Genomic DNA, 14,610 nt, shown 5'->3' with positions numbered 1-14,610 from the left:
CTGAAGACTTAAAACTGCAAGAATTAAAGATCCAGCTTAACCTGTGACTACATTCAAAACCTCTGACAGTGGAGACTCCTTCCCACAGATAAATGCTGCTGATGTTATAGAAAATTCAATCAACACCTTCTGACCAATCAGAATAATGATTTCAAAGGCACTTAAAAAAAAGGATTATGCTATACTATATTGCCATAAGTTTTGCGACACCCCTCCAAATCATTGATTGTTTTTCAGGGGTTGGGCTCGGCCCCTTAGTTCCAGTGAAAGGAACTCTTAATGCTTCAGCTTCATACCAAGACATTTTGGACAATTTCATGCTTTGTGGGAACAGTTTGGGGATGACCCCTTCCTGTTCCAACATGACTGCACACCAGTGACCAAAGCAAGGTCCATAAAGACATGGATGAGTGAGTTTGGTGTGGAGGAACTTGACTGTCCTGCACAGAGTCCTGACCTCAACCCCATGCCTTCAGGATGAATTAGAGTGGAGACTGTGAGCCAGGTCAAAACTGGGACGTCTGCCTTTACACATACTTGAATGTAATATGAAGTTGGCCCGCTCTTTGCTGCAATAACAGCTTTAGCTCTTCTGGGAAGGCTTTCCACAAGGTTTAGGAGTGTGTTTATGGGAATTTTTGACCATTCCTCTAGAAGCAGTGTCTCGTAGTGATGACGAGAAGGTCTGGCTCACAGTCTCCACTCTAATTCATCCCAAAGGTGTTCTATGGGGTTGAGGTCAGGACTCTGTGCAGTTCCTCCACACCAAACTCACTCATCCATGTCTTTATGGACCTTGCTTTGGTCACTGGTGTGCAGTCATGTTGGAACAGGAAGGGGTCATCCCCAAACTGTTCCCACAAAGAGCATGAAATTGTCCAAAATGTCTTGGTATGAAGCTGAAGCATTAAGCGTTCCTTTAACTGGAACTAAGGGGCCGAGTCCAACACCTGAAAAACAACCAATGATTTGGAGGGGTGTCCCAAAACTTTTGGCAATATAGTATAGCATAATACATTTTTTTTTTAAAGTGCCTTTGAATTCTGGATTCTGATTGGTCAGAAGGTGTTGACTGAATTTTCTCTAACATCAGCATCATTTATCTGTGGGAAGGAATTCAATGATTTGGAGGGGTGTCCCAAAACTTTTGGCAATATAGTGCATATAGATTGTTTTTAATATTTTAAGGTCTTGTTGTTTGTTAGGAATTGTACAATTTTTTTTCTTTACCTGATGAAGAAGATCTAATGCAAAAGCATGAATGTCCATCCTTAAGTGGTATCTAAGCTTTGCTGTTGTTTTGTATGATAAGAGTTTACAGTAAACAACTTCATTTTTAAAGTGACAAATGCTTTCCAAATGGAATCTAATTACTAATCCAGCTCACTGACCGGAATATATGATGCAATCTGATGAAATTTTTTGGCCTCCACAAAAACAAACTCTGGAAAGCGCACTAAAAGAATCCACCCTTTACTCCGCAGTACGCTAGTATACAAGTCTTCCAAGTTGAATATAAATTACATCAGATTTCCTAACCAATGAGCACCCGAGTCTGAATGACGCAGGCGCCGCGCTCAGCCAATCAAATCGTACCACGATAGTAGATATAGAAAGCCAAGTGACGAAAGCCGGCATTTTCTGTGGAGCAGGAAGAGGAGTAAAAAAGACGATTTGAGGAAATCTTTTTTCCTCTTTTGAAATAAATACATTTATTCGGGTCTTCAAGAACCCAGAAACAGACACACGATGGTTGTGGTGACAGCAGGGCCCGGAGGAGCACATAAAGTGCTTCTTATTTCTTCTTCACACTCCAGTGACTCTAATGTCGCTGCTGCTCCTTTACGGAAAAGGCAAAGACTCACACATCTGAGTCCTGAGGAAAAAGCACTTCGGAGGTGAGAACGTTGTATTAACACTTTAAAAATATATATGTATATATTTAATACTGTTCTAGCTATTTGAGAGAAGTACAGATCGATATATTGCGCAGTCGATCGACGTTAGGTTTCGATACCAGGGTTGCCAGATTGGACGGATTTGTATATGGGGTAAAACGGCAGCGGGTGTTTTTACATTTGCACACAGAATTCTTTTGCGATCCTTTCTTTTTTTTTTTTTTTTTACCAAATCATTAAGGTCGTAAAATATCGTTAGGAATGCTATCACGCGTAATAGGGGTTATTTTTTTGATCGCTGGGAATAAGATTAAACCTCGATCTTATTAACTAGGGTTGCCAGATTGGGCGTGAGAGTTTTAAAAGGACAAGCTTATCCATCCCCCCGAGTTTCACAAAGCATATTGCCAGTTTGTGCAACCGAAATAAGTTCGTTAGTTAGTTTTATTTTGAGGTGTTGGTAATGGTATTTTTTTGAAGTGTCTTGGGTAACTTTGGGTATTTTCCCTTCTAAATGACTATAAATAAACTTTAGACTCTGTTCACAGGGTTGCCGGATTGCATTTGATTTGGTTTAATTTCCCCCATAACTACTTGCCTACACTCCCCCTATTTATTTCTTTTGTTGGTTTTACAGACCATGAACATTAATTGGTTATAAGCTCACAACAAACAAGCCACGTATAAGTCATCGCTGATCAACAATTGATTTGAAAAAGTATTTTATTAGGAATGTAAATGTAGTTTTTAAAAAAAATAAAGAGCCTAAAATAATTTATAATTTTTTTGGCTTGTATTTAATCTGGGAAGCCCAGATGTCAGGTTTGAACTTGAAACCCGATCTCCAAAAACTATATATAAAGTATATACATTTTACGTACAATGTTGCCAGATTGATTACTTTCCACCTTTTCCTTAATCAGTTTTTCATTAATTTTGACTTCAACGGCAATTACTGTAAGAGATTAACCTAGTGAGTAACTGGATAAAATGGGTTTAGTAGTGATTAGCAGGTTGTGTATAAAACGCAAATCTGGCAACCCTAAAGCCACACCTATTTATACATATTCAGCTGTGCCTGCGTGGCACAGTCATGGATGAACATCACACTGCACTAATTTGACTCCCTGCATGCTGATTAAATTTAATTGTGACATTAACATGCATTCTAATATGTTTCTTGTTCAGTCTGTTGCATGTATGCAAATACTCAAGGTGACTTTGTGTGTTTATTTAGGAAACTGAAGAACAGAGTTGCAGCACAGACAGCAAGAGACAGAAAAAAGGCCAAAATGGGAGAACTGGAGCAGCAAGTCATGGAACTGGAGCATGAAGTAAATTCAATCAGTAAAATAAAATTTGTTTTAGCCATATGTTTGAATCGTAAAGTGACCCGAGCCATCTTCTTCCAGAATCAGAAACTCCACCTGGAGAACCAGATGTTGAGAGAAAGGACGAGTGATCTGATGAGTGAGAATGAGGAGCTGAGACAGAGACTGGGGTTGGACACTCTGGTCAGGAAAGAGAAGGTAAAGAGGATTCGGACACAGGGTTAAGATGGAGGAGGGGCTTTAAGCCGACTGATATGAGACGGTGCACGTACTCTGGGGTTCGACGATGTTGATCAGTTTTGTGGTTCGTAGATAAACCAGAACCATAAACTTTTTAAATCTGATAGCAACAGCATGGTTTTTTTAAACATTTATTTTTAATCTTGTTGATGATGCGGCAATGTGGGAACAGTACAGAGCCGAGCAGATTAATGCGCCCTGAACACGTGGTGGTTTTAAACTGAGCGGCTATTCTTTCCCCCAAAATATCCCTTAAGCTTATTTATATAAACATAATATAATGGATATTTGTTTAGTAATGCAATGTATACCTTTTTTTTTAAATTATACATTTATTTTAATGTATTATTGTTTTATTTATTTTAAATGTATAAATTTATTTTAATTTATTATATTTAATGAATTTTTTTTAATGCCTTTTTGGAGGGGGGGGTTGTACTGTTTCCAGAGGGTTTTTTTAAACGGGGATTTTGTGACTATTTCTAGAAAACCCCACATTTTGTGTATCCAGAAGAGGTTAAAGACTAGGATATTTTTGTTCAAGCTCCTCGTGATCAGGGTAATGATAAACCAGGGCAATCTCACAGCCGTAGTTTTATATCCTGAATCCGATAGCACCGTCTCGTATCACAATAATATAGTGTTCAGAGGTCCAGTGAGATAATGGTGCTTTAAAGCTGTATGATTAAACTCTTCTTCCTCCTGTGTGTGTAGGTGCAGGTGCAGATGTTGGAGTCCGAGGCGAGTGATTTGGTTTTGCTGAACGGGTCTTCTGAGTCCGCAGCACTCAGGCTACGTGTGCCTCCGCAGCAGGTGCAGGCCCAGCAGTCATCAAAGCCGAAGAGTTCACCCTGGATCCTCACGCTCCTGGCACTGCAGACTCTGAGGTGAGTGATTTTAATACTCTCCAGGTCTTTGGAAGAGATTACAAACCAGTCCTTTAGTGCTTTCCGCTTCTAACCGGAGCGAATCGACTCAGAGTCGACTCATTCAGGAAGTGAATCAAACGTGCCAGTTCAGAGAAGGTGAAATCGAGACTGTTTGTTGAAGTTCTCACTCTTTAGAGTCTGGATCATCGATACACCACAGGAGCAGGTGTGTTTAGATAAGAGTCAGGAAGAAATCTTGTAAGAAATGACTGCTGACGTTTCAGTTTCTGGATTAAAAACAGACTCTTTCATAACTAAAGCTCCATTCCTGTTCATCCGGTTCAGTATGAGCGCAGACGCGGCTGGCGTTTCCGCTACCCGATGATGACGAGAAGAGATACGAAATGCTAATCATTTCTCGCGTAACTGGTTCAATAAGCAGATCGCTGCCAGGCGGTTACATCATACTGGCATCCAGCCACCTGGTTACTCATCTGGCTAGTGCTGTGTATCGCTGGTTTATTCAGAAGGATATGGTTAGTGCAGATAAGCAGCCATGTCGATTTAATTCTTTGGAGAAACAACAGGAAATGTATTTGTTTATGGAAAGCAAGATTGATTATTGACTATTATGGTAACGGTATCATTTGTGGGATGTTGCTGGGTTTTTATTTGAATTTTCTGCAACTTTCTTTAACCTTATAAAGAAGCAAGCTTTAATGAAATGGTTATATAATAGCTAATGAATCCTGTAGATTTTTTTGGACCAATCAGTGATCTTTATTCATCTCCTCCGCAGTCTGATCTCTTGCTTGGCATTCTGGACATCATTGAACCAGAGCTGTTCCTCAAAGAAGCTCAGGAGCCAGACCCCACTGAGCAGCTCCTGCTGGTGGGCTCGGCCTCAGGTTCGCTACCTGCCCCCTCACCTGGAGCTGTGGGGGCCGCACCAGTCAAGCTGGAGGCCCTTAATGAACTGATCCATTTCGACCACATTTACACCAAACAGGTGGAGGAGGAGGAGGAGGAAAAGGAGGGCGTCTACGAAGTGAGCATCGCAGATGAGAAAGACACCGTCATCTTCTCGTCATCCTCCGAAGACGAGGAAGTGGAGGTGGAAGTAGAAACCGTGTCCATCAAGGACGAGCCGGAGGAAATGGTCATCCCCGTGACGGAAAGCGACTCGATCGGGGTTGACGACTTCCTGTCCGAGCCGTCCCCTTCCTTCGGAGGCTACGACAAGACGGCGTACCTGATGTCCGATACGTACAGTGACTCTGGATACGAAAGGTCACCTTCCCCTTTCAGCGACATGTCGTCTCCGCTTTGCTCCGACAGCAGCTGGGAAGACATGTTCGCTAACGAACTCTTTCCGCAACTCATCAGCGTCTAAAAATATAAAAAACCAACACGTTGGTTAGGCTAAACGTAATCCTAGCGTACTAAACGATCATTATACGCTTCAGCACAAATTCTTTTATTTTTCTTTTCTTTTTTTTTCCATTTTGAAGTAAAATCCCCCATTTAATCTGAAATACCTGCCATTTGTTTCTTCTTGGAAATGGACCTTGAGCGTCAGAAGTGGCGATTTGGATGAATCTGTGATTCATGTTCAGTATTTTTGTCAGAAATTTGTGTCTGAAAAGTTATAAAATTTCATTGGGGGAAGAGTTTCATTTTAAAAAAGATGTATTTATTTGTACCTTTTTTTTTTTTTTTTTTTCCGGAGTCCTGTATCGTAATCTGTCTGCTTTAATATTGTATAACGTAATTTTTATTAGCGCCCTCCTTATGGAATCATTTACTGCATTAAAAAATTATGCATCTCATCCTGATGGTCTTGATTTTTATTTAGTATTTTTATTTTTATTTTTTTTCCTTCTGTTTGTTTTTGTTTAATACATATCTCAGGATCATGGGCTGTGTCATTGCTTAAAATATGTTTTATTTATTTAGTACCTTTCAAACTTAATGTAGCTCAAAATAAAGAACAAGAAAATAAAAATTTTATTAAATAAAAAAAGAATAAAGAAACCACCAAAAAGTAATAAAGACTAAAAATAAAGAATATGCCAACAAAAATAAAAGAATCCATAAAAGTAAAAGAAATTTCTTGGTGGAAAAAATTAAAATCCAACAAACAAGTAAATATAGAATGATAAAGAATCCAGCAAAAACAGAGTGATAAATTAAAGAATCCACCCAAAAGGAAACTAAAAATGAAAATTATGAAATAATCCACCAAAAAATTAAATAAAGGATGAAGAATCCTCCAAAAAAGTTTGACATAAAAATAAAATTGAAAATGATCTAAAAGGCAATGTATTAATCAAAAGCTTCAAACTAACTTTAAAAGACTTGAATGTTTTTAAAATTATATAGAATATTTAAATGATTTCAATACAAAAAATGTTTTAAAAGCTGCTTCATCTAATCTCTGTAAAGTTGGTCAGAAACTCTGCACTTAAAAGTTCCAAAAGCCTTTATATGAATGAATCCTTTACATTAACAGGCAATTGATGCGAATGAGCTGAAACTGTAACGTGAAGACGTTTGGTTTTGGTTGTTTGCAAATTATTAGTAAGCATCATCCTCTTAAATCCATGATGGGTTATGGAAATTACTTTTTAATCAGCGTCCCTCAGAAAGAAATACACTGCACAAAACTCACGTTTTTCCTATCAATCCTCACAAACTCCTTGTGCACTGGTTCAGGAAAACTGCAAAGCTGTTGGCATGCGTAAAACATGTTATAACACATGCGTAAAACATGTCACTGTATCACTATAACACGTTGCTGTTTATTTTCTAATAAGCTTATTTCATTTTTGTCAAAGCTTTCTGTAAAGATCAGTGCGTAAAGATGAATAAAAGCTCCCGAGCTGTGTGTTTACTCACACAGAGACGGTCAAATTGGTTGGAAGTCAGACGTTTTAGAAACCTGAACAGTTGGTATCAGAATCATAACCACACACACACACACACAAATGTTTTAACTTGTGACTAAGCGACATGCAAAAGAGAGAAAGATGTTTCAGTGAAGGAAAGCGTGGAGTTTTTCACAATAACTGTATTCAGTTTCAGCAGGTGTACACGGATTTAAATAAAACCACACACACACACACACACACACATTGAACACTGACTAAAACTGCACTCAGCTTTAGAACTAGAAACTCATGAAACGTCCATAAATTAACTATATATCTTAATTACGCCTGGAAATTCTTTTCCCCAGACCAGACGTCAAAAAATGGAGCTTCCTCCTGTTTTCTTGTGTCCATGTTGATGATCGAGCGTCTTTGTCATGTCTCACTCCACAGTGGAGGTTAATATGAAGCTCATATTAAAAGTAGACACTCAGGACTTTAAGAATTTGTAGTGTTTCAGAAGGATTTCTGTTTTAAGCTGACTAGGGATGATATATTCATAGAAAAGTTCCTTCACAGTAAATATTGATATCAAACCCATTCCTGCTCTCTGAGATGTTCTCCAAGTGCTTGTTCATCTAAAAAGCAGCTCAGATTTGATCTTCAACCAGTAAAATTCTGTGTAAGACTCGTTTTAGATCAGACTCACAGCCTTTATATTGAATGGAAATATCCCATAATTTAGATTTCTTTGGAAAACCAGTGTCATGGTTCATCTTCATCAGTAAACAAACAAAACAATCCTTATGTGTTACATAATGAAAGGAATCAGTATTCCACTGGTTTATTGGATATTATCCCAGAGATGTTAATAATCCACTCACGCATTGAAACCATATAGAAATCCAAATCTTTCGGCTTTTTGCGCCATTGTGTAACGAGGTGTGTTTGTTATCTGCCAGTTCAATGCATCTGAACAAGTTGTACAGGTTTAATTTGACGTTACACAATGGCGCTTATGTGTTTTTTTACGTGTGTTTAATGTTTATGGACTCATGAACACATAGTACTCTGAACTGGAACCACTGGAACAGTGCAATGGAACTATTATTCGACTCGGAATTCCCAGTCGGAAATCTGGGAATCGAATGTCCACCTTTCTGTGAGTTCTGTGACATAAGTGAAGGAGGCGACGTTAAACAGAATTCCCTTTACCATATTCTGGTGAATGAAACTGGTTTTACTGGGTTTGTAGCTTCTGTGTTGTCTTTTTAACAGCTTCACATGTTAACATTGGTTACAGAATTCCGTAGATTTCAGCCCAAAATTCCGTATCATAGCTTTAACGAAGGATGTTGATAATCATCAAATAAACAGAAATAATGAATCTAAATGTTTAAGGTAGATGTTTATGAAATCCAGGGATAATTATGGGCTATTTCTGATCATCTGGAAGGTGTTGAGATGTTGGATTTCCAGCTCCAAGGTTAAATGAATTTGATTAGAATAAAAAACCCTGACTGGGTGTGTTATCGTTTTGATATTGAAGAATTTCTTTATGCAAATTCAAAACAATAACAATAAAAATAAAAATATTCCCATACAGATTCCTGCACTTGAACGTGTAATGACGTGAACCAATGACGACGTCTGCATTCAATTTTTGCATTTCTGCATGTCTGCATTCAATTTTTCAATTCAATTTAATTCAATTCAGTTTATTTGTATAGCTCTACAAGTTTTTCTAAAATTCAGCAGATATTTTACTTCACAAGTTGGGTTTGGGGAGTAACGTCATTAACGAGCAGCTTCTACACAACACACCTGACTTTTGATCACAACAACCGGTCGAATTGCCCTGTGAGTCTTCATCACATGTGTTCTGCTCTGTAAGAGGAGATAAGATAAAAGCTGTGACTGTGTATGAGACACTGATCAGGTCAAGATGGCTTCCCTGTTCAAACACACTCAGACTGATGAAAGTCTACCTTACGTAACGGCTGGCTTGTACCTTGGCTGCGAGGATAAACAGCAGATTCAGATTCCTGATCCTGCGTCAGTTACTCTGGTATTTTCTTTAGGTCACGCCCGACCTCCTTATTCTCCTCGAGGCTAAATCCGTCAGTCTGGGTGGGAAGGCTTTTAAACCTAAAGAAAGAGCAGGGTGGGATTGTTGTTAGAGCAGAAAATGTTTAACAGCGTCAGATAGGAGTAGTCAAATAGTTGGCTTGTTTAAGATAACCCAGGCTTGATTTATCTTTAGATCACAAGAGATGGAGAAAGAAAAATTAAATAGTTGAAAAATGACATACATACAGTATATTTTAGATGGATTATATATATTTAAAAAAATTTTTTTAGATAGAATATATATATATATATATATCTAAAATTTTATATATATATATATATATATATATATATATATATATATATATATATATATATATATATATATATATCTAAAATTTTATATATAAATTAAATAGACATAGATTAAATAGAATATATTAAAAATACAGTTTTATTTTATACAGTTATAAAATACAGTTATATTTTAGACAGATTTTATATAATAAAAAATACATTATATTTTAGATATATATTTATTTAAAACAACACAGTATATTTTAGATAGATTATATATATATATATATATATATATATATATATAAATTTATTTTAAATATAACTAGTATATTTCAGATAGATTAAATATATTAAAAAATACAGTATATATTATGTAGATTATTTATAATTTAAAAAACAGTACATTTTAGATAGAGTAAATATATTAGAAATACAGTATATATTAGGTAGATTATATATATTAAAAATATAGTAGATTCTACATAGACTATTTATTTTAAACAATACAGTGCATGTTAGATAGATTATATATATATATATATATATATATATATATATATATATATGTATATATATTTTTTAAAAAATACAGTATATTTTAGTCATTTTAGATTTAAAAAAAATACTGTTGTTTGATAGATCATATAAAAATACAGTATATCTTACACAGATTATATATATTAATAAAAAAACAGTATATTTAAGTATATAAAAATTTGCAAAATGATGTCAAGTTGTGAGCTTGTTAAACAAATTTACGTAACATACATTACACAGAATAAATAGTTATATATTATGTGTAATACACAACTTTATACACTACATTTAAGCTAAGTTAATTAGTCGTGTATAAAATCTCAGGGACGTTGTGTGTGAAATATTGTGAACACAAGAAAATAAGAGGATGGAGAAGAAGAGCAGATCTGGAATATTGGTGTGCAGTTGTAGTGTCTGAGTAATCTACAGACGTCAGAGTGAATAATAAGCAGACCAAGCAGCATTTAAAGTGTGCTGTGGAATCTGAACCCATGATGTTAGCAGCAAATCCTGTAAACTGTGCTGTGGAGCCTCCAATGATCAGATCTCGGATTGAGATATGAATCTCTTGGAGGCCGAGTCAACACCTTGAACTCTTCATCGTGTTCCTCAAGCCGCTCCTGAACATTGACATTTTGGTAGATGCCTTTATAGACTTACGTTTATCACATTTATTCAACTAAATAGTTGAAGGTTGAGGGCCTTGCTCAAGGGCCCCTGGTCAAACTCGTAACCTTCCAATCTGTAGTCCAACACCTGAACCATTGAGCTAACACATCCTACAGCGTTTGAAGCATTTATCCTGCTGAAAGAGGATACTGTTGCCATGAACATGTTCTGCAGCAGTGTTTAGGTAGGTGCTACGTGTCACAGTAACATCCACATGATTTTCCTTTGAGAACATGCTAATAGTCTTATTTATCCCACTGCTTGATTGACAGGTGATGATCACTGTAATAAGATAATCAACATGATTCCCTTCACCTGTCAGTGGTTTTAATGTTATGGCTGATCGGTGTCTATATAGAACAAGGCTTTATTATTCATTTTTATTTTTAAAATCACAGTGAAACATGCCGGTTGAACTCGTCCTCTCACACTGCATATTTAGTTGTGAACTTTCTGTGGCAGGAAGTGAGGTTTGTAGTTCTGAAGCAGCGAGTTTCACTTGCCCTGTGTTCACCAAGAAATACGAAGGATGTGGTTTCTTTAATCGCAAATAAGATCAGCTAGAAAAAGACATAATTCTGGACAATGAGCCTAAAAGTGTAATAAGTCTGATGTAGTGTATCTATGTAGAGATTTCTCTCTGGTGTCGGTGCTAGAAGATTATTCCTTTGTTATGGAAAAGGAACAAAAACTAGAGAAGCATTTAGCGAAGGAGTCTAAGATCCGACATGAGAGATGGGACTTTCTGTCTGCGTCGTCTTTTCCGTGAAGTGTCCTGATATGTTCGGTGAAGGCTTAAATTAAAGTGTGATCCTAGCAGGTTTCTGGTTTCTGTTCAGAGCGACACAGGGAAAATCCCTTTAGAGGGAAACAAATGGCTCGGTATTCCATTTCAAGATGAACCTTTGAAAGGAAACACCTCAGAAAGCTGAAAGTAAAAGTAATCTGCTCAGAGGATTCAAGGAACATAAAACAGGACGTTTTGCTCTAAATAGGATAATCAGATCAATTCAGCGGATAAAAATGAATAGAGAGAGAAAGTGAAACATCAACATCTTGAGAGTTTAGGATCTAAAATAGCAACGGCGTGAGAAGTCATCTAGCATACATGTGAGGCAAGTGGGATCAACCGTCAGGGCTCGGTGAAGTCCAGGGTTATGTTTCAGTACAATTTTTAACCCTCTGGTGAACAATGTTGTGTGTCCGGGGAACACAGCGTAACGTTTTTCTCTTTCTTACGATCACAAACACTGATTAAAGATGCTGAGAGGAAGTACAGGAAATCAAGAGCTTTATTAAATTTGATCACATGACCTTAAAAACCTGGATCACAAGCAACAGGACTGAGAAATTTTAATACAGTGGAACCTCGGCATACGAATGCCCTCCTTTATGAATCTTTACCTTAAGAATGAAAAATTCTGCAAGAAATTTGCATCGGCATATGAAGCATTTTCGGCATGTGAAGGAAGCCATTCAAAACTTGTTAGCGTCAGTGGAAAGCCAAGTGAAACCAACCGAAGCGAATTTACGAATTTTACAAAACCTTTTTCAGTCAGTGAAAGCTGTTTTGACTCAACCCACGATACCAATGTCACCTTCAGCATGCGTCCAAAAGCTAGGTGATTTTTCGGGTGTTTTTTTGTTGACAGATTGGTGGTGTGGGTGGTCTGTTCTATTTTTAGCACAAGCTTGGTGGCACGACTTCCTGTGAGGAGCCTTGACATGGAACGCTTGGCTTGGGTCAGTTCTTTGTAAACAGCCGTACAGTTTACATACGCTGCGTATTGGGAATATTGGTCATATTTTTGGGCGACTGGAAAGTATTATCTGCATTTATATTATTTCTAACAGAAAAATTCATTTCACAATACAGACTTTCGCCTGAAGAACTCGCCTCCAGAACCAATTAAATTCCAATACTGAGGTTCCACTGTATCTTCTTTAATACGGCTTCATTACTGCAGTTTGAGTGGACGTGTCTCCAGGAAGTTGTGTGTTAAGTGTGTTCCTGTTCAGTGACCTTCTCTCTGCTACACATACACGGCTCATGTAAGGTGTATCGTGATTGGACGTCATCTTGTGGTGGGCGTGGTCAGAAAGCATGGCAAGAGAATAAATGCTTCAGAATTCGCCACTGGAATGTGTCGTGAAGTAAGAGTCATGTTTCTGTCCTCAGATGGACTACAAGATCGTCGATCCCTCGCCTACACTTTCTATTTTAGTGGCTTGTCTTCACACATCATCAAGATTCCATCAGGTGTAAATATGAAACTGGGTGATGATGCTGGCTGGTGGTTTATTTAAAGGATTTTAAGACAAATGAATCCATGTGAGAGCTTTTTATGTTTCACAGAAACAAAACAGTGCAAAATTTTATATATATATATATATATATATGTATATATATATATATATATATATATATATATATATATATATATATATATATATATACTGTATAACATTGCACTTGAAATAAACTCTTGAATCTTTTCACACCTTTGCACAGTATTTCTGAGCAGAATGTTATGGAATGTTTTCTCTGATTGGTGAAAGCTTTACCATTTCTGCAGAAGTTGTGGTTGATGAATTTTCTCTAACAGCAGATCTGATGGTGTTTCCTGCTTTAAAGTAAATCACAGGGTTAAATCTGTGTTATTGACGGCTGTTGAATGGCGTCGTGTTTGACTGATGCTTTGTTTCTCATACAACTAGCTTTGTGTTTCTGGTCAGCTGGTGAAAAAATTACTTCCGAAAAACAATGTGAAGAAGAACCCAGTGTTCTGAGTTCCCAGTGTGACCACTTCTTCTTTCTGGACCTGTCTGATCCATCCAGATGTTCTACACCTGGTTGGAGTCTAGTGGCTTGGTGGTGCTCACTGGGGCTGTGGATAGATCTATGTGGACAGCCTGTGACCAGAGGACTGCTGTTGATAGAACCACTGGAGATTATCTCACCATGTCTGAACTGCCGTTGCATCAGTCAGCTTGCGACAGGAAGGAATTAGTCATGAACTCAGTAACTACACTGTTAGTTCCTCAAGAGCTCTTGGTTGCTGTTGCAGAAAGGACATTATTTACTGTTCAGTGTCACCCAAATGAGGATGAGGTTCCCTTCTGAGCCTGGTTCCTCTAATGGTTTCTTCCTCATATCATCACAGGGAGTTTTTCCTCATCACCGTAACCTCAGGCTTCTCATTAAAATAGTAACTTAACTTTTACCTTTATAAAAATTTTTTCTATGTTTCAGTACTTCTGTAAAGCTGATTTGAGACAATGTCCATTGTTAAAAGCGCTATACAAGCACATTGAATTGATTTGAATTGAATTGAAAGCTCTCTCTGGTGGAAAAAAAAAAGATCTAGATTGCAAAGACAAGCATCACATTTCTTCACAATCAGAGGAAGTGTAAGTGCAGATCTCAGCACATCTCATAACCTCACACTGCAATCTTCCTGCCTGATCTACAACAGCTGCAGGAGAACGTTCACTTTAGCTTTAAGAGAAGAACAGGAGAGAAGACCAGTCGAACTACTGGTTGTTCTTTAGAAAGACTAAATACAGAAAGGAAAGGAAAGAAATAAAAAACAAGCAAACCATGAAACTTTTTCAGTTTTGAACACCTGCACAATGAGATGCAGAAGTTTCAGCTTCAGTTTCAGAAAGAATTATGTATCAATGTTTTTGAGCTCACACACTCATCCTGGTCTGTTGTTCTGATCATGAACGAACACAGGGATGGGTTCTGGTTCTGCTCTGAGGAACCAGTCAGCTGACCTTCTGTTATAGGAAATTAATCAACAACACAAAGATGAAACTGACT

At 37.3% G+C, this 14,610-nt stretch overlaps 1 protein-coding gene across 1 annotated transcript; it reads left to right on the top strand.

Moving 5' to 3' along the window:
• Positions 1-1,623: 1,623 nt before the first annotated feature.
• Positions 1,624-6,167, top strand: xbp1 (X-box binding protein 1). Its single transcript, XM_058375219.1, is given in 6 exon segments — positions 1,624-1,898; positions 3,136-3,232; positions 3,311-3,427; positions 4,184-4,270; positions 4,273-4,356; positions 5,138-6,167. Coding segments are annotated over 6 exon segments (1,128 nt in total). The 5' UTR covers positions 1,624-1,749; the 3' UTR covers positions 5,732-6,167.
• Positions 6,168-14,610: the final 8,443 nt, after the last annotated feature.

This window comes from Hemibagrus wyckioides, linkage group LG22 (genome assembly GCF_019097595.1).
Source record: "Hemibagrus wyckioides isolate EC202008001 linkage group LG22, SWU_Hwy_1.0, whole genome shotgun sequence".
Classification (NCBI taxonomy): Eukaryota; Metazoa; Chordata; class Actinopteri; order Siluriformes; family Bagridae; genus Hemibagrus; species Hemibagrus wyckioides.
This window is presented reverse-complemented; position numbering and strand designations above follow the sequence as displayed.